Source organism: Lycorma delicatula, chromosome 4 (assembly GCF_047948215.1).
Source record: "Lycorma delicatula isolate Av1 chromosome 4, ASM4794821v1, whole genome shotgun sequence".
Lineage (NCBI taxonomy): Eukaryota > Metazoa > Arthropoda > Insecta > Hemiptera > Fulgoridae > Lycorma > Lycorma delicatula.
Genome location: NC_134458.1, coordinates 12,751,626 through 12,765,946, shown reverse-complemented (window position 1 = coordinate 12,765,946; position 14,321 = coordinate 12,751,626). Strand labels below are relative to the sequence as shown.

Here is a 14,321-nt window from a genome sequence, read left to right as displayed (position 1 = left end):
TTTGTTTAAGTATACAGCAATGCATCTTAATGTTTACAAGTCTACAAAAAATAATAGAACATTCTCTTCTTTAATAGCTATCAAAGCAATACTACACAGTTATACAACAACAAATAATCTACAGTTACTTAATATACATAAAATTAAAGTTTAAATAATTATTATAATACAATAAATATAAGGTAAAATGGAATGGATAATACTGAAATGATAATAAATTCTGAGTTACAAGGTGATAGCAGTCTTTATCTCCTAAAGACACTGATAATATGTATATAATCTGAAGTGCCATATATCAATTAGCAACTTCTTAACTTGCATTAATAAAAATGTATCAAAACTTAAGTTGAAACTTAAATATACTTCATACGTAAATAATTTTATTCTCATCAATACATAAAATGTATACTTTACTTTTATTTATATAACATCTAAATTAACAAACTACAACAACAACATCACAGATTACATGACATGAATAGTGACCAAAGGACAGGGAAAAAGAAGAAATACAAAAGAACTTCTTATAAAATGAAATCCTTCTTGTAATGAATTTCTTTACGCATGAGGAAATCTCATAAATAACACATGAATGATTTGATTACCTCCACATACAATCTTTCAATAATAAAATATAAGATAAACTTTTATTCAAAAAATTACAACATAACTACCTGATAAATTTTGTGTAAATCAGCATATAATTCTTCTTAAAAGTACAATACATCTGAAATAGATCTTATTTCAATATTATCAGTGCTGCATACAGGAATAATTACAACTTTAAAAATTACAATATTTGAATGCCACAGCCACATCCACAGTAAAAAAATCCTTGACTTATGTTGTACTTTAATTTAAGGTAAATTATGAAATGTTATTCTTTTAAAAACGTTGATTAAGTTCTTTATGGCATGTGTCAAATCACTGGTCGTAAAGAGTAAACTATTTTTTTAATGTACAATGGTGCAATAGAAACTATGCTCAGATAAAGTAAAAGATTTGTAACTATAAATACATCTTAACGTAGATAAAAGAGTTAAAGTGCTAAAATATTACAACATTTATAACACACCACAATTATTGCTTTTATAGATTAATTCTATTTGCAGAATTAAAATTTGCTGCAATGAAAACTGAAGACAGTCTACAACTATAAATCTTTGATACACTTTTTTTTACCATGGCATCACATTTATTTCTCAACTCGCCTCACATAGAATACTTGTACATGCTCACATATTTCTAGTCCAAGTTGGTTAAATGCATACTTTTAACTAAATATTCCACAATATTTTTTTTCATAGTTTCCTATAATTACAGTTGTAAGGTCAAAAATAAATTTTGACAATAGTGTAAATTATATAATTTGATTTATACACTATTATACTATAATCACTTATTTTTATATATGTTTAGGAAAAGAAGAAACTACAAAAAAAAGTGACTAAAAGAATAAAATTTCAAAACTAAACAAAGAAGGGAGAAATACAAAATTACAATACTAAAAAAAAAATAATTTTTTTGTGTTTAGATTTGTATACACACAAATCTATTAATATATACATATAAACCCAAAAATTTCAGAAAATCTCTGAACCTATTAAACAACAGAAATCCAAAGCATATGTTGTAAACTATCACTTCATCTTCGCTTCTTTAATAAAACATTTCTTTTCAAAACCGTCTAACAATAATAATAATTAGAATGTTTTTTTTTTGTTTTAAAAAATATGATTATAAAAGGATTTATGTTTTTACATCATTAACAAAAAAAAAATAATAATTGTCCAATGTAAAGATATTCTATACTGTCTTAATTTCTTTTACTGGTTTAAATTCTAATTAGGAATATTATGCAAAAAAAAAAAAACAATAATCTTTTTAAAATAAGAATGTGGCCAAAGTCCAGAGTAAAACTGCAGCTCCACACACACACACACACACACGCGCGCGCGCGCACGCACGCACACAAACACACAATAATATTGTACACTGAAGCCTTAGATTCTAAATCTTTCAAACAATGTTACACAACATAACCCTTTCTTAAAACTGCAATAGAATACAATTTTCCTTTTTACTATTCCTTCTCTCCACAACAATCTTCTATCTGCTAATTCTGAGTATACATGAAGTTATTACAACCATAGTTCAATTCACATAAAATAAATAAATAAATTTATTAATTAATTTTAATACACTTGCACGCTTTATAATTTTCAAAAACAAACACAGACTGACTAAAACCAACCAACATTAATTTTGAATAATTACAATTGCATCAGAGAAGTAACTAATAACCTCCTATAATTACTAAACCCTTTGGGATATGTAAAAAGGAAATCGCAACCCAAAAATAAAATAGAACATTAAGACAAGACTTTAAGTCACCTTTGACAAAGATAATGAATGATTGAATACCAAATGATCAGTCAACACATATTGCACTTGAGCATGTGAGTATATAATACTGACATCATAAATAATTTAAAAAAAATATATAATTCAAAACAAAAAAACTGTGAAGATACGAACATAATTTAAGTAAATATAGAAAAATATTAATTACGTATGCCAGATACATAAAATGGAAAACAGTAAGAAATGTTAACAGTAAAATAAAAATTTAACAACTATTTTCACTAAATATTAACAATTTCATCAAAGAATCTCTAACAGAAACCACATAATAATACTGTATGTATTTTAAATGTATCTTTTATTGGAAAGATTTTGCCCAAACATTGTTAATCACAGTGACGGAAATATAGTTTACTGAAAATTTTATTGATGATATCATCTCAAGGCAATTAAAAAGATAATGGCTCTATCCAAGCCTCTTTTCAAAATGAAATGTTTAGTTAAAGGAAATTACTCAGATTTAGAAAACTATAAGTAAGCTTACATTGTTTCATCAGTACATACCACACTATTACAGGTACATCATAAAAGTGAACTCTATACACAAACACTAAAGAGAACAATTAAGTAAAACATATATATATATATATAATAAATGCGCAATGATTTTTTATGGAATATAGAACACTTTTTAAAAATGTTCAAAAATTAAATAAATGAATAAAAGAAAACAATACTTGGATTACTTTTACCTAACAAAATCATTTTTTCAAAAAAAAAACCTACTCAAAGACATTATTGTTGTAACCAATTTTCACATGAATTAATGAGAATATGTACATATCAATAAATAAATAAAATTTCTATAGTTTACAAACATTATGTACAGTAAGTAATAACTGTATAATTTTAGCTACTCAGTCTCCCGTAAATTACATATATAAAATTTTAACAAACTAATGGAATAGATGTTGACAGACATTTTTTTCTTTTAACTATGCCTTAACTTCAATTGGTTCGGAGTTGGTAATCACCATTCTGTGTTATATAACGAACCCAAGGTAACGCCTGATACCCACTCTTTTCTATTATTTTCAGATATCGCACCTAAAAAAGCAATAATGATAATTAATTTATTATACAAGTCAGGTTCACTAGTAAAACGGATTATATTTTTATAATAACTATACAGTGTACTTTATACAATTACTCATTAACTCATGAGTACTTTAGTTGTTTTCATATCATAAGTCTCAAATTAATAAAACTTTAAGATTATACAAATGAGAGTAAATCAACTAAAACTTTCAAGCAAGTATGAGAAATACAGTAAAAACAGATGTGTTCTTAAATGGGCAAGTAATAATTATAAATGCTTCAAAATTGTTTATAAAAAATAAAATTGTAATAAAAAAAAATGGTTTTTAATTATTAGTTATATACCCATTAATTTCCATAATAATAATGACGACAACGATGACAATAATAATAATGTCCCTGATAAATCCAACCCCACGTCTGTGCAACATCTGCATGTCCAGGGTGGGCAATGACATAGTACGATACTTTTATTTATGTCAGCCAACAGGAAAATGGTCTTACTCAGGAACTCCTTTTGGAGTATGGGACTGGCAGTCCCAAGCTATCTGAACTGGTTGCGGTTGTGCTTCTCGGTTTCACTGCTTGCAGTGGTGGTGGGAGGCATGACTGTGATCTGTATGCCGACACTGGGCGGAGTGCGGACAGGGAGTACCCATCCCTCTGCTTGGTTGTAGAGCCAGGTTGAGGGTGGGCTGTTGTGAGCTTACTCTGCCGATGTCTTGCACCGTCCAGCATGAGTCAGTCACTTCAGCCTTTGGCAGGGATTGTCCCATGGGCAAGGGTATTGGAGCCCTTACTGCTATGTGCAAGCCCTGGGATGTTGGTATTGCGAGTCAGGCAGTACCTGGCCCCTGGCCTGGGTTAAATTTGTGGGAGGCGACTGAATGGGGGGGGAACCCAGGCAGGATCAATGATCAGGGCATGCCCAACCGTCTCTCCGCCTGCACTTTGTGACATCATGACTTGCACAATTTAGGTTTATGGACAAATTATCATCCACACCTAACATGGCAGAGGGTCCACATAAAAACCCTTGTTTTGGATAGCCTTTGTCTTCACAACCGAAGCAAAGGGTTGAGTTCAGCGATAAGGAAGAGATCATAAAATTGGAGCAGAAGAGAAAGGAAACATATAAATTTAGACCAAAGAATATTCGTTCAGTAACAAAATATTTGGTTATCAAGAGGATAGACTGTGATTTTTCAAAAACAAATCCTTTCGTGGTATCGCGGAAGCTGCTGGAGGACTGAAAAACGGAGATGCAAAAACTGCTGTAGGGCTTTTCGCTGAAACAGTCGATGACTATCAATCACTGCGACTACTTAAAGCTAAGAAAATCGGTGTTAAGGACATTGAGGTATCTCCTCACAGTACACTAAATACTTCAAAGGGAGTTGTCATGTGCAGGGATTTTTTAAACTGCACAGAAGAGGAGACTGTTGATGAACTGCATAATCAAGGCATCCCAACACCGTTGTGTTGCTTTGGGCGTCAGCGATTCAGACATATGGCAGCAAAGTGCACAAAAAAACAGATAAGTGTGTATGGTGAGCCGTTACACCAAGATGACCCGTGCAGGGATCCTCCTGTCTGTGTCAACTCCATGGACACCATTCTGCAAGGTCTAGGAATTGTCCTATTTACAAACAGGAAGTAGCTATCCAAGAAATTAAGTCAGCACAGAAAGAGAGCTACTTTGATGATAGAAAAACTGTGCTTGCCAGGACACCTAAAACAACTTCATATGCACAAGTTGCAGCTGCTCCTGCAGCTTCTATAAAATCAAAGGATGTGCTTGCAGAATTGGCACCAGCCTTAGCTACAATGATCAAACATATTACTGAGAACAAAATGAAGAGTTGTCCATCAAGAGAAAGCAGTTTGAAACCATTGCAGAAGAAAGTAGATAAATCTGTCAAAATCAGCAGCGCCATAAAGTCGAAATTCAATCCTACAGCTAAATCAGCAATGGATAAGAAAATTGAACCAGCTTAAGTAAAGGTACAGGAAGTAAAAACACCCACTGAGGATCTACAAAAATAGAAATTATGATTCTGGAAAAGGAGGACTTTAAAAAACCGATAGTTGAACCTCTGAAAACAGAGAGACCGTTAGCGGAAAGGGCAAGACAATCGACTGCCCCACGAACTTTAGCTGTTAAGTACATCCAGTATGGACTGCGATGTACTTTTGTCTGTGCCAGTGGAGCCGGTGTCATCTGACAGCGGGAACAGGAGATCCTCCGAGACATATGGCAGGAGAACTGAAGACTCCATCTCGGAGGACTCAGACACAATGGATATTAACATCAAGGCTCTTCGCAGGATGGAGAAAAGGACTAAAAAAGGATGGCCAAAAGGAAAACAGAGGCGATAAAATTAAAGGAAAATTGATTTATATTTCCATGGATAATTTATAGATATGTATTTTTTAAATATGTCTATTTTGATGTGAGATATTAAGTGACATGAGCCCTTTACACTCTTGTCATAATTTATATATAATTATATATCAATGTTTTGGAATGATGATAATAATAGGTTTTTTTTAGTAGATGTAAATTTGAATTAATTGACGTTTTGAAAGAAATGGTTTCTTGTTTTTTAAGTGGCAAGAACAATTTACACCCTTGCCATTTTGTGTTACTTTGGGTTTTAGTCCTATGATGAGTCAGTGTATTAGATGATTCTTATTGACAAGACAAGTCTTTTGACTATGTCGCTAGTGTTTTATTACTGGTTTTCTTTTTCTTTCTTTTTTATTGTGGAAGGTGCTAATGACCACAGCAGTCGATGCCCCTAAAACTTCACAAAAAATAAATAATAATAATAATTTAATGGGGAAAAATACCTATTAATTCTGTCTAACAATTTTACATCTTGTATTAATAATAACAATAACAGTTTAAAAATAATTAATTCAGATAACTAAAAAATAGCTAAAATATTTTTATGTTTACGAGTTTTGAAAACTTAAAAACAATTTCAAACAAGTTGAAATAAATAAATGGACCAAAAATAAAATAACCTAAACACACCCAATATTGCATAAATTTAATTTCAAACTGACTTGCACAAAACATATTTAAAAGAAAGTACAAGATTTAAGCAAGCATATCACTAAGTAAAACACGAATTTTCTTTCACTATATTTCTCCTTACTATGCACCTTTCAGTGGAGTAATTATTACTATTCCTTGTACTGAATTTCATTGATGTACCAAAAACTACTATATATTTCTAGAAATTCATTTACATAAGTAGTTTCTGTCAGTCATTATATGACTGTTGTACTTCATAAATGATTATGACTTCAAGTCATCATAAATGTATTATCACTTTTATCATAGTCAATCAATCATTAATTTAAGTCTATTTTATTTCTTTACAAAGATTATTTCACAAAATGTTGCTTACAGACAAACAATGCAAACAGACTGAATATATAACTGGGTTATGAAAGTAATTTTTACACCATGCATGGCTCGTGCCATGCAGTCAGGAATCTCTGACATTATACTGTCATAAGTAGTAATTTAGAATGATATAATTAAATTACCCTCAGTTGAGCAAGTAATAGCATACCATGAATAAGCAAACCATAGTATATGGTTTTACCTGTGTAAAATATGCCATTTTCCCCATGTAATGGCACTGTATAAGAATTCAGAAGAGATTTTATCTGTAAATATAGCGATAGACATACTTGCAGGGAAAAGAAGGTTACAACCAGCTGTATAATTCCATGACAGTGGATTCCAAATGAATTAACAGTATATAACCGATTAAACCAATGTACACAAATTAACGACTCATCATTCTAATTTGCTAAATGCTACTAAAACAGTATAGCAAAATTTGATAAAGGTAAATTGGAAAGATAGAAAAAAATAAAAATATAATATACCTGAATTCCAGATGTGGTGAAATATGGTATTTCAAATTTAACCTGAATAGGAGGTTTGCCTTCACTATCTTCACATTCAACACTTGGTAACCCAAAATGTGCTCTCATCAGATATTCTTTACCTCCCTGAAAAATGTATTTTAAGCAATTAAAAATCCTGCACAATAAATCATTTTACATACTGAATGATGTCATTATACATTTCATTATTGAAATACTAAATAGACTGTTTTCTTAGCCCACATTTAAAAATCTGACAACCAAAATTTAGTGTGATTTTACCAAAAACTATTAATTCATTACACAATTAATATCAAGTATGTTAAATTTATTTTAGAATGTAAACCAAAACTAACTGCCAAAAATAATTTGATATAAGAAATAACATTTAAATTATAAACATTATACATGTGTATGATCCCACCCCGTTGGTCCTGGATCAAAACCATTCAGGATTTATACGAATTGGGTCATTCCCGATTGATTGACACCCTAATTTTTTTCAATTTTGGGGGACCATTGACCCCCCTTATTTTTGACTACCCCACGTGTGGGGTATCAAATTAAAGGGAATTACTTGGAGAACACAACTGCTACATAGTTGTTGAGTTTATTTATCATCCATGGCGAATAAAGCAGAACAAAGTTATGCTAGTGGACAGGGATCCTCAGGCCTTCCGCTGCTGAAACCGACTGATCCCAAGGGCAAAAAACGAATTAGACAATCTTCCTCTGAAGAAGAGGTCTATACTGGTGGCTTAAAGGAGGTTACTCTTCGACTAGGACAAGCGATGATGCGTTACAAACAACATCTGGGAAAATACATATTAAATTATATGTATGACCATAGTAAAGAATTAAGAGAAATATACACTGCTTTAAAACATCTGCAGGAGACTACAACTACTCCAGAGACCAGTTCGCAATATACACAGACTGATATGTCCCCTGGTGCAGATCAGGAACACACATTAAGTCTTGAACTAACTGATGAGGAACTTCTGGATATGACCGCTAAGAGATGGTCTGCCTGGACAATGTCTAAAGCCAAATTAATTACCTTGCCTGCAGAGGGCGTTACAGATACCTGTCAATTTATTGATATCATCAAGTCCAAAAGGGCAATGGCAGAGGGCAAGAAGCCTGGAATGATAGCTGTAGACACTTCTGTCATTATGGATGACGAATACTATACTCAGACCAATAAGTATACTGTTTTCTATGACTCGACAGAGGGCGACAGGGCTGCTGCTGGGTGTATACTAGGCACGGTCAAGAAGATCTTACTAAGGGCCCCTAATGCGGCGTTCGTTCTGCCAAGTGGTCCTATTGGTGTCATGATTAAGAAGATGATTATCTATCTGTTCAGGACTAGTGAGACGCCTGCATTGATGGTAGCGCCGAAAAAGACTGAAGAGAGTAGGACGCGTTCTAGATCCGCTTCTGCTCGGCGATCAACACCTCCTGTGGAGGGCAGCAAAGTGGTGGTTGTCCGGTCACAGGGCAAGTCGTATGCTGATCTACTCTGGACTGTAAAGGATAAGATCTTTAAAGACGAGGCAGGGGAAATCCTGTCCCTTCGCAAGGGTAGAAATGAAGACTTGGAAGTCAGAATTAAAGATGCGGCTCAGTTTACCGCAACATTGAGAGACAGGGCTTCTGACCTTCAAGTGGATTTTCGTACTACGGGCGACCGACGCGCAGTGGTACACATTAAAGACATGGAAGAGAGTACCACAGCGCAAGAATTAAGCGAGGCTATTACGGCTGTTATTGGAGACACTGAGTCTTTCAGAATTACCTCATTACGGCAGGCTTATGGAAATACTCGAAATGCGACAGTAATAACGAATCAGAGGGCTGCAACTAAGTTAATTTCCAGTAGAATTAAGGTCGGCTGGGTTCACTGCCGGGCTTATATCAGGACTGATAATATGAGGTGTCAAAGATGCTGGGCCGCTGATCACATGAGTACGGTATGTAAGGGCCCGGATAGGTCAACCCTTTGTTACAACTGCGGTCAGAAAGGCCATGTGATAAGAGACTGCAAGGAGGCCACTAAATGCCTTGACTGCAACGGCACGGACCATCGCACGGGAGGAGTGCAGTGTGGACTACCTAAATAATGGCTAAAATAATACTATCTAACGCCAACAAGAGCATTCTTCCCACGATCTGGTGGGGGAGACTGCGAACGATCTTGAGGTTGACTTTATAGTCACCACAGAGCCCAACCTGAGAACGGCGGCTAGAGGTGACTGGTGGGCTGATGCAGTTGGGGATGTTGCTATCAGTAATGTCTCCGGCCGTCTTGGCTGGCACCTACTTCATAGAGATGAGGGAATTCTGGCAGTAGCACTCTCGGACTTTGTCCTTATAGCCGGTTATGTAAGTCCAAACATTAATATCGGGGACTTTGCGCAGTACATCAACGATTTGCAGCGAGTCATACAGCGGGCACCTAGTAGACCTATACTCTTAGGCGACTTTAATTGTAAGTCCATTTTAACTGGCAGCTCTTATACCAATGCAAGGGGACAAATCTTCATTGACATGATGATGACCACAGGGCTGCTCTGCCTGAATGACTGCACTTATACCTACGAGGCAAGAGGCCATAGATCAGTGCTGGATCTTACGCTGGTGGACGGCAGATGGAATCCTTCCATCTTTAGTTGGAGCGTTCTTGAATCTGAAACCGGAAGCGATCACCTAGCAACTTTGCTTGTTATGGAAGACGTAAGACCTTCAACATCAGCCACTGCACGATTTAGATTTAGTCCAAGACAAGTTGAGGTGGTGGTTAACAAGATTGCCAGGACCCTATCTGATGGAAGAATAGTAACGCCGCAAGTCCTTCAAGAATCAATTATTACAGAACTGTCTTAGAGTCCCGCAGTTTGGAGGGGGTCGTCACCCAGTATATTGGTGGACGTCTGAAATTGCAGATCAGCGAAGAGTGTTACAATTTTGGCGTAGGAAAAAGCAAAGGCTGCGGCCCGCTGGCGGTGCGCCATATGACCAGGCGAAGGAAAGATTTTTTGGCCAAGCTAGGCGTACTTTGAATCATCTAATAAAGACTAGTCAAAGAAACTGTTGGAAACAGTTGTGTGCTGACTTGGATTCAGACCCGTGGGGACTGGCATACAAAATAGTAATGAAGAGACTAGGACGCCGCTTGCCTGTCCTAGTTACAGAAACGGCCAGACTGCATCTTCATAGCCTCTTCCCTGTTCAAGACGAGGGACATACGGACATAATAGACTGTGAAGCTAAACGCTTCACACAAAACGAGGTCGCTATTGCCGTTTCTGGTCTGAAGGATAAAAAAAGTCCGGGTCCGGATTGAATCCCGGCTGCCCTCCTCAAAGGGTTAATGAAGATAATCCCCTGGGAAATCACTGACCTGGCGAATTATGGAGTACAAAACAAAACTTTCCCCGCATGCTGGAAGGAGTCACGGACTGTTTTCCTGCCTAAGAAGTCCGGCAATCGAGAAATCATTAGCCATCGGCCGTGAGTCTCATCAATAATATGGGATAGGTTGCCAACAGCTTGGTAGCGAACAGACTTATCCAAGAATTAGAGTCCAAAGACAGGCTTCATGATAACCAATTTGGGTTCAGGAAATATAGATCAACACTGCAAGCTCTCCATAAAATTACCAACTGGGTATTGTCTGTCAGATCTGGTATGTGGCGTACCAGAAGAATCCCGTTGCTTATTCTGTTAGATATCAAAAATGCCTTTGGATCGGTCCGGTGGGATACGATTATGGCAGCTCTCACGGACAAACAGATTAGTTCCTATATCAAAAGACAAGTACGAGAATATCTGACTGATAGGTGGACTTTGGTCGAGGCGCTCGAAGGTAAATTTAGATATCAGTTTCATGGAGGAGTGCCGCAGGGGTCTGTGTTAGGCCCCTTGCTTTGGCTAATAGTAATTGATGGAATACTCAGACTGAGATTACCTGAAGGCTCGGAAATAGTTGCTTATGCCGATGATTTGGCTATATTAATTGAAGCCAAAACTGAACGTGACCTTGAAATTACCGGTAATGAAGTGCTAACATTGGTTAATAACTGGCTCTCGGACCGAGAACTATCTTTGTCTTTACATAAATGTCACTATATGTTTCTGGCTGGAAGAAGGCGACTCAGAGACCTAAATCTCCGCGTGGGCAGTAACAAAATATCTTGGTGTCATTATAGACCCAGCTCTAAAGTTTAGTCCTCATCTCGCACAGAAATGTTAAGAGGTCGAGAATACCGCAAAGGCTTTAACAAGATTGTTGGCTGGACATGAAGCTCCACGTGTATTTAGGCGGCGGGTCATTGCCTCAACTTTAACCTCTGTATTATTGTATGCTGCACCTATATGGGAAAAAGCACTTTGTGTTGCAAGAAATGTCACAAGACTTAGAACTCTGCATAGACAAGCTCTTATAAACATCACTTCTGCATACCGCACCATCTCTTACAATGCGGCTTGTGTATTATCATCGGTTCCCCCCTATCAACCTCTTAGTTAAAGAGCGATCACTTAGCTATTGTGGCATGCCAAAACAAGAAGCCCAAGCCAACATCAGGCGCATATGGCAGGACAGATGGAATCTTTCCACTAAAGCTACCTGGACCAGGAGATTGATACCCGACTTGGGCAGGTGGCTTGATAGAGGACATGGGGAGGTTGGTTATTATCTTACTCAAATACTTTCTGGGCATGGTAGCTTTGAATATTATTTACATCAATTCGGTAGAAGACCAGCACCTATTTGCATGTTCTGCCAGGATTCGGATACTGCCGAACATACTCTGTTCCACTGTAATAGATGGACTATACATAGACGACGTGCAGGGCTGCAAGAATTAAATCTGGAGAATCTGCTTCTTTTTCTCCTGCGAACCAGTGACAATTGGAACAAAATGGAGGAGTTTGCCAAGATAGTGCTAAAGGCTAAAGATGATGTAGCCCTTTGAGAGGCCATTGAGGCCCCGTGGTAGCTTAGTAGTTTAATATTTTCGTTAAGGCAAGCAGCTATGAGGAGAACTCCTTCATTTGGGGATCATAACAACTGGGTAATGATAAGACCAAGACCCGGTTCTCTCGACGGGGGCTAGGGACGGCTTTGTCGGGCCTGGTTCTCTGTCGGGGGGGTTTGAGGCAGGCAAATTAAAACAAAAGATCCAACCGGGGAGGCTGACCTGCTGTGCTGGACGTACATCCAACGGGTGGGGAGGCCTCCTTTGAGTTTAAAGGACACTTTCCCAGGCTGCGCATACTTGAATGGATACCCGGCCCGGGAAAGTAGGGGGAAAAAAATGGATATTGACAAACTTACTCTTAGTATTCCAGCATTGGTTTATAACATGTATTGCTCGAGAAGGATACTCCTCATCAGGAACAGGTGAAAGAATATGATCCAGGTATCTCCTGGGGCTGCTAAAAGAAAAATCAGACTCTAATGGAACCTAGCTGATTATATTTCAATCTGGCACTTCTTTTTTAGCTATCTCATGAAAAAAGAGAAATATGTTCTGCACAGGAATCTAAATTCTTTCTTATACTTATCCTGTTATCATCGGCTCTTGTTTCAGAAGAAAAAATATGTATAGCACAGTTATTAGCTGGTAAATGCAAGCAAGTTTCTCCAGCAACATACTATTCCATTCTTTAAGTTCAAAATACTCCAAACTCCTATATGCAATTTAATTAGTGAGACGGGCACCTGCTAGATAAAGGACAGCGAAAGCTAATATAAATGATTTATCTAGGCAGAAAGGTTGCTTTATATCATGATCTATCTTCAGGCTGATTATCCTCTAACTACACTCTTCCTTCCCTTAACTTTGATAATTATAATTAATAATCTCTCCTTCTACAGATAAATACCAAATGAATCATTCTGCTGTCTTTTGGACTTATTCAAAGACTTTGTATACTTTGTGGCTTGCACAATAAACAATTTCATTGCTTATCAGATAAAATTATGCACCCTGTTCCTCCTAATTATGCCTGAAGACATATCCTCTTAATAAGCAAAAAAAATTACCAATCTGTTCAGAAACTGAGTCTAATTTTAAAATATACTATAACAAGTAACCTCCTCTATGAATCATGAGACCTTGCCGTTGGTGAGGGGGCTTGAGTACTCAGTGATACAGAGTACCTGGACCGAAGGTGCAAGCATATCGGAGAGGTATCTGTTGAGAGCCAGACTAAGGAATGATTCCTGAAAGAGGGCAGCAGCTCTTTCAGTAGTTGTTAGGTTGTTAGGGGCGTGAGTCAGGACGACTTAAACGACCACATCAACATCACTCAGTCCTCTGAGTACTGCGCAGCTAAAAGCAATGGAAAACTACAGCTGCTTTTTTTCCAAGAAAATGTGGCTCTCTGAATCTTCATATAACAATGATGGAGGCGCCTTCTTTGGTAAAATATTCCAGAGGTAAACTAGTCCCCCATTCGGAACTCCGGGTGGGGACTACTAAGGAGGGGATCACCAGAAAATTAAAAAATAACATTCTACGAGTCGGAGCGTGGAATGTTAGAAGTTTAAAAAAGGTTGGTAGGCTGGAAAATTTAAAAAGAGAAATGGATAGGATAAATGTGGATGTAGTAGGAATTTATTGAGGTTCGGTGGGAAGAGGAAGGCGACTTTTGGTCAGGTGATTTTAGAATAATAAACTCAGCTTCAAATAATGGGCAGGCAGGAGTAGGTTTCGTAATGAACAAGAAGATAGGGAAGAGAGTAGAATATTTCAAAATGCATAGGGATAGAATCATTGAAATAAGGATAAAATCAAAACCTAAACCGACAACGATTGTTAACGTCTATATGCCTACAAGCGCCCATGATAATGATGAGGTAGAGTGTGTACACGAAGAGATTGATGAAGCAATTAAAAGGAGATGAAAATTTAATAATAGTTGGAGATTGGAGTAAA

General features: G+C 36.6%; 1 protein-coding gene across 2 annotated transcripts in view; it reads right to left on the bottom strand.

Moving 5' to 3' along the window:
- Positions 1-521: 521 nt before the first annotated feature.
- The window catches only part of AP-1mu (adaptor protein complex 1, mu subunit), a 40,881-nt gene continuing 27,081 nt past the window's right edge, over positions 522-14,321 (bottom strand). For both annotated transcript variants that reach the window (XM_075362341.1, XM_075362340.1), the window contains exons 9-10: positions 7,372-7,497; positions 522-3,471 (exon numbers count right to left, since the gene is read on the bottom strand). In XM_075362341.1, coding sequence (XP_075218456.1) covers positions 3,373-3,471; positions 7,372-7,497 — 225 coding nt within the window. In that variant the 3' untranslated portion in view covers positions 522-3,372. The remainder of the gene's footprint in view (positions 3,472-7,371; positions 7,498-14,321) is intronic.